Source organism: Sinocyclocheilus rhinocerous, unplaced genomic scaffold (genome assembly GCF_001515625.1).
Source record: "Sinocyclocheilus rhinocerous isolate Xijiao unplaced genomic scaffold, SAMN03320098_v1.1 scaffold568, whole genome shotgun sequence".
Taxonomy (NCBI): Eukaryota; Metazoa; Chordata; class Actinopteri; order Cypriniformes; family Cyprinidae; genus Sinocyclocheilus; species Sinocyclocheilus rhinocerous.
Window position 1 is genome coordinate 1934308 of NW_015652173.1, and position 7007 is coordinate 1941314.

Genomic DNA, 7007 nt, shown 5'->3' on the forward strand with positions numbered 1-7007 from the left:
ATATATATATATATGCCTAAAAAAAACAGGTGTACAGAATTTGTAGCTTCACACTGTGAAATTAATTTTATAATACATATATGAGTTCTAGTCAAATGACTTCATAAAGTTTTATTAGTGCCTCCTTGATGGCCATTAAAATGAATGAAATGGTCCTGAACAAAAGATAATTGTGTATAATTTAAAACCTGATGGGGAGGCATGTTTAGTTATGTTATGTGATGTGAATGTGTGTGTGTTTGTACCTAAAGGCTGCCCCCACAGACTCTTGTGAGAGTACCACTGCTTCCCCAGAGCCGACAGCAGCTTCTGCTCATGAAGAGGGGTGATGTTACGAATCACGCCTGCTTTCTCCAGCTTCTGTACTGCAGCACAGACAGAGAAACCAATAGATAGATAGACAGAGAGAGACAGGACATTGCCATATTAGGTTTTAACTATGGAAATAATACCATTGGATTAGTAGTCTAGGCACATGCAGTGACTAAGCAGTTCAGAGAGAGGAGAGCGGAGCCTAATGGCTACTCATGGAACTGCATGCTATAAATAGTGTACACTGCATACTGCATAGAATGCACTGTATAATGTCTGCTGTTTTATAAAAGTACAGTACAGTATTCAGTAACATTTCCAATGCATGAAAATATGTGCATATCGTACACATTGTACTGCAAGCTGCAAAAATAGTATGAGTAGTATAATAGTATACTAATTTGAACATAGCCAGTTGAAAGTTAATATAATTATCTTTACATCATATTTAATGCAAAATGTCTTTAATTTTGTCAGTCCAGTCAAACAAAAAAAAAAAAAGCATGCTGCAACTGCTTCGTATACATACAGATACTCACAGATGCTCTCTCTGGCTTTCAGCTTCCCTTTGGGTGCTGGGATTCCTGGGATACGCTGGTCCTCCATGGCTCTCATGGAATCCAGTTCATGTTTGATGATGTACTGCCTTTCGGCCAGCGTCAGGAATTGCTGCATGTTGTCTGAAGAAACAGTCAAGTAACAATGAATTTTAAGCGAATAACATTAGCCATATGCAATATGAACACTCCGTATGTTGTATTTTTTTATTTGTTGGTGTGCCAGCAACTGGTGTATTGTCTTACCACATAGTTAAAAGTATTTTATTTGGCCGTCATCAGTGAAGTATAAACTTTTAGTGCATAGTAGAAAAATGCTAATTGAGATGGAGGCATATTATTTAATTGATCAAATATTCACCAATGTTGCAAAAGTTGTCACGGTCCTCAAAGGAGAAGGCCGTCATGTTTCCATCCTGGTAGGTTTTGCAGAGGCCCAGGTCCTCAGTCACTCTGAGAAGGGTACAGCGGGGGGCCGCCACAACTATCATGTCTCCTTTCATGTCCTCACCGGGGTGAACTAACAATTGAGCCCCTAAAACACAGCAGGGAAGAAGGATACAGAGTTTTAAAAGTTTATTTAATATTCCTACTAATAGTAATAGTATTAATATTAGTGTCCTTACCTCCAGCCTTCACAGGTGCAGATATCACAGACATGATCCACTGTTTGGTGATAGGCTGGATGTTCTCAGCCAGCTGGATCAGAACCAAAGGCTCAATGTGGCTGGAGATACAGCAGGGGCAGCTGACCCGGGACCAGGAGCTGGGTCCTGTCATCTTGGCCAGGGCTGAAAGTCCCTCCTGAGGATCCTTCTGGGACTTCATGGTGTCCCTGTGGAACTGTAACCCATGAGACAGTATGTATATGTATTGTTGTTTACTGTGTTTTTGCATTTTGCTATATATTTCTTAATAGTTTTCAAGAGTCAGGTGCAAAACAGGGACTGAAACTTTACTTTTTATGTGAATTATTATTTCAGTATTTATCATTAATATGAAATGTATTATTATTATTAAATCTAAATATTTTTTGTTGTTGTTAATAGTCTGCACTTTCCAAGAGTCAGGTACAAAATGGGCTAAAACTGTATTTATTATTTTAATTATTATTATTTATAATTAAATACTATAATAAGTAGTATAAACAGTATTTTGTTGTGATTTTATATTTATTTATTTATTTTTGCTGTTGTTGAGAAAAGAACAACATTTGTTTTGTTGACAGTGAAAGTTACCAAACATTGGGTCTAAATACATTTAAAACAATTTATAGATGTATTATATTTACATTTATATTTTATTATATGAAAAGGCAACCTTTTATATTTAAAATGTATAAAATAAAAAAACATAAAAATAGAATAAAAAATATATTTAATTACTTTTCTTTTTTACATTGAAGTCAATATTGATACAGTGATGTGAAAAATTTAGATTTTTTATATATTATTTTAATTGTTAGACAGCTAAAAAGGTCAAGACCTCTTAGGCCAAAATCATAATTTTAAGGGCGATACTGACATTTGCATGAACTACTTTTCATGCTAGGATAATTTTATGTTAAATAATAGTGAACTTGTTTTTGTTAATTAAAAAAAAACAAGTTTTGTGCCTCTAATACTTTAAAAACATATTAAGCAATTTGTGGAAAGTGCCTATAAAGAGTGTCTATAAAGAAATAAACAATTTTTACAATTGACCCGCAAGATTAAAGTCCGAAACAAATAAAGAAGCGAATGGAAACAAAATACACATTAACAGTTGATTCAAATCACCTCCTGTAAATGCAAACACGTGAGTGAGTTATCAGATATCTGGCTGTTTGAAAGACAATAGACAAGCTCATACCAAACAAAACACCCTTTTACAGTATCCACACAAACATCATGTACTGAGCTACATAATTCCAGCTAATGCAGAGAGCTTGAGAGAAACATAGCATTGAAGACTGAATGCACAAAGTGCTGTCAAATAAGGGCACATGTACTTTAAACTCAAATGAGAGTGAAACTAAAACATTAACAGGAAGTGAGCGAGTTACAGAACGCGAGAGAAATATTGTAGATAGAAAGGAAAAGGTTCTGCAGGCTACCTGTCAAAGCCAGGGACCTTCTTCTGTCGGAGCGCTTGAGTTTTGTTGATGTTCACACCCCCTCCAGTGTGCTGTTTCAAACAAATTGAAGTGTGAAAAACTGAAAGTCAGACTGTACGGCACACTTCTAGGATGGGTTGTTCCCCACTCTCACCCTGTTCATTCGCTGCTTTACTAGGAGAGAAGAGGAATGCAGTTGAACGTCTCTCCTCCCAGCCTTTAGGGTGTGGAAGGACATTTTCATTTTTTTCTGATGGTGGATGCTCTTCTGCAGTATGAGCACATCTGGGTCCTATTGCCTGCCATGTTTGTTTTTGAAAATAGCATATGGCTAATCTATATGATACTTTACAAGTAAAGTATACGCCATATATGAAATGAACTATAACCAATATATGGCATACAACACACTCAGCATTATGAGTGAGCATGTACAATGGACTAAAGGGAGTAAATTAGTGTCAATTGTCTTCTAGTTTAGTGCAGTTTTCACTCTGTAAGCTTCAATTTAGCTTTAGCTTTTGTTTTGTGTGTGTGTGTGTGTATTTTACAAACAATTCCAAAATTAATGCACATAATTAATAATGTGTTTTTTTAATAAATAAGAAAACATTTATAATATAAAATAGAAATGTATTATAAATATACTATTAATCATAAATATGTTATTCTAATTACACAAATACTATTTAAAATATTCCATAGAAATATTAAAATACACCATGTAATAAAACAAAAATTAATTTGTGGTAATTCATTATTTTATCGTAGTTTTTTTATTTTAGTTCATTCATATTCACTGTAACATCTTCAGTAATTCACTTTCTTTTCAAAGAAAGACTTTGACACCAAATAACACAGCAGTGACGTTAAATTTACATTTTTATTCTGCAAATTATTACATTACTGATATCCTGTAAATGTGTTTGCTCATTTTTACAACTTGTGAATTATCAGGCAGTTTTCATTACTAATATTTTGCTACTAAAACCACTGAGTGGGTGGAGACATAAAGGTGGATGAACTGGATTGACCGCTTTGTAAATACATTCATGCAAATGACCAGAAGAGCTCATGCTTCTCTAAAGAAACAGTTGGCAAGCCTTTATGTACATAAACTGTGTGTATTGCTTATATAAATAACATTTATTGTTCAAAAGTTTGGGGTCAGTAAATTTTCATTTAAAAAATGCATTTTAGCTGAGCATGGGGAAAAAATTACAGTAAAAACATTTATATTTATTTAAAATATCTAATAAATGCTGTTTTTTTTTTTTTACTCCAATCATAAAATTTTTTTTTTTTTAAATATTATGCAGCACAGCTGTCTCTGCATTCATAAGTAAGGCTTCTTGAGCAGCAAATCAGTCTATAAGAATGATTTCTGAAGGATCATGTGACACTGAAGACTGGAGTAATGACGCTGAAAATTCAGCTTTGCATCACAGGAATAAATTACGTTTTAAAATATATTTAAGTAAAAAAAAGTGTTGTTTTAATTCACAATATTTCTGTTTTTACTGTACTTGCATTGTAAATGCATTCTTGGTGAGCATAAGAGACTTCTTTCAGAGTGTACAGTCTTTCACACTTTTTCTTTTTTGCTTGCTTTTCTGTCTTTTTCAAAGTAAAAACACCACAAGATGTCCTCAGAAATATACAGTTTATTTACAAATACAATTGCATTTGCATAGAAATTTAAAATTCCAAAATAAAAATACATAGTAGTAAACAGATTTATTAGAGGCATCTACAGCTGAAGATTTTATCTGAATTAAAAGCTCGCAATGTGATTACAAGTAAACAGATAAATATATTGCTCTGTTGACTTGCCTCAACTGAAAGCGTTCTCCTATGACATAGGATCTGTCCAGGATGGTGTCACAGTTACAGAATAATCAAAAATCATTACAACGTCCAATGCATTTGATTAGTTTCCTTGTGCCAACAGAATCACGGTATGAAGAAAAGCTCTATTCAAATGTCCTTCCATGTCTTTGGCGGAAACGTCCAACCAATTGGTTCGGAAGGAGCAGGAAGGTAGCCAACGCCCCTAAGACACATATCTGGATCATTTTTACTTAAATATCATATCTATATATATATATATATATATATATTCATCTGAAACATTAAATATGCTCAAAATGACTGTATAAAGCTGAGTTACATGTGGTCACAGCTTTTCTAGGATATTTCCAACATCATTGAACCATTGACTCAAGACATAGGCAAGGGCTAAAATGAGCAAGAAACAATACAAGTGAACAGATCTGCCGTATGAACAGATGAGAGATCAGCCGAGGATGTTCTCGCTCTCCTGACGCCTGGTCAGATGCAACAGATCGTCACACCAGATGGAAGGGTTGTGCCGGCTAGATCTACATTAATAACGACGACAGAGGATTTCTACAGACCCTCCACCCTATGACAGCTACGGACGGCTGGCAACCCTCACCGGCAGGAGAGGCCCATACACCCCGCTTCACGCCCTCACCATGAGCTCAAAGTGCCAAAAGCCAGCTTCAATCCTCAATAACTTAATATCTCACTGGATATGTAACATATTACTCGAGGAGCAGCTACTTGTGACGTCCTCCGGATCCAGATATTAGTAAGTCGATTGGCAAAAAAACACCTCGAAGTGGGTGAGATGAGAAACAAAAGCGAGATCACCAGAGCAGAATGAAACGGGTGTGATGTCACAATTTGGGCGGAGCAAAGTCATGATTGACAGCTGGGGGAAGAAAGCGATGATCCGTAAGCGGTTGCAGCATCAACACTGAGAAGAATTAAAGCGTCTGAGACTTTCCTGAGTTTTCCTTAAAGGCAATGGCGCACTTGGCCACCGAAAGGACCTCCTTCTGCTAGCCTTCAGCTTCTTAACACTACGACTAAGAAATCATTTCCACTCGCACCTTCACGCACCGTCCCACACTTACCGGTCCCTGTCTATACATCTCTTTACTTTACATGGATGGGCAAAAAAATGTGAGTTTGATATTCTTGTGCCTCTAATAAAAGACATTTACAGATTTCATCCAACATTTTGATTCGTCAGTACATTCATACATAGTATATAAATATTTATATAGCTTGACATTCTATGATTCTGTTTGTTTGTTTCAGGCACTCCCCCTTCTCTAAATAATTTATGATGATGATGATGATGATGATGGTGAACCTAAGACTAATAGCTGGTAGCAGCAGCAGGGTAAGACACTGTACCTAACACAGTGATAAAGGGAGAGGCTTATGGGAGTTTGTTTAGGAGATTTTGATTTGGTCATTGTGGCAAAAACAGGCTCTTCTAAAACGTCTGCTCGGGGATGACTGTGTTGAAGGGGTAGTCCCAGAACGTGGTGGTGATGCCAAAACCTGTACAAAAAAAAAAATACAGGATGAACAGAAGGTTTTAAAAAGGAGAAAACAAAATCAATGCAAACAACAGGTTAAATGTAATAATTAAATACAATTAAATATTTTAAAACATTAAAATAAATATTTAATATTAAACAATATGCAATAAATATGATTCTTTAACATAAATCTTTTAAATGCCATAGCCCTGAAGACGTACACACACACAAACAATTTATAATACATTTTCAAAATTATTTCAATTAATAATATTATATTTCATATTAGCAATATAATAATACTGTTTTACTATTATTTTATATTGTACTATATAGAGTGCTCATATATATATATATATATATACACACACACACAATTTATAATACACTTTCAAAATTATTATTTCAATTAATAATATATTTAATATTAACAGTATAATAATTTATATAACATTTTTATTCATTTAATTATTAATATTAATTAAATTTTTACATTATATGGTTATATATTGTACTATATTTATACATCATATACACACACACAATTTATAAGAACAATACATTTTCAAAATTATAATTTCAATGAATAATATTTAATATTGAAAATAATAATACTTTTACTATTATTTTATATTGTACTATATAATTTATACATCATATATATATATATATATATATATATAT

At 33.9% G+C, this 7007-nt stretch overlaps 2 protein-coding genes across 2 annotated transcripts in view; both read right to left on the reverse strand.

Annotated features, from left to right (window-relative positions):
- LOC107714014 (anoctamin-10-like) overlaps positions 1–3182 on the reverse strand; it is a 9147-nt gene extending 5965 nt beyond the window's left edge. Inside the window, exons 1-5 of the mRNA XM_016519703.1 lie at positions 2965–3182; positions 1496–1712; positions 1231–1404; positions 852–992; positions 189–365 (exon numbers count right to left, since the gene is read on the reverse strand). Coding sequence (XP_016375189.1) covers positions 189–365; positions 852–992; positions 1231–1404; positions 1496–1697 — 694 coding nt within the window. The 5' untranslated portion in view covers positions 1698–1712; positions 2965–3182. The remainder of the gene's footprint in view (positions 1–188; positions 366–851; positions 993–1230; positions 1405–1495; positions 1713–2964) is intronic.
- Positions 3183–4610: 1428 nt separating this feature from the next.
- Positions 4611–7007, reverse strand: part of LOC107714073 (fatty acid 2-hydroxylase-like) — a 27075-nt gene continuing 24678 nt past the window's right edge. Inside the window, exon 7 of the mRNA XM_016519777.1 lies at positions 4611–6342. Within this exon, the coding sequence (XP_016375263.1) occupies positions 6275–6342 (68 nt within the window). The 3' untranslated portion in view covers positions 4611–6274. The remainder of the gene's footprint in view (positions 6343–7007) is intronic.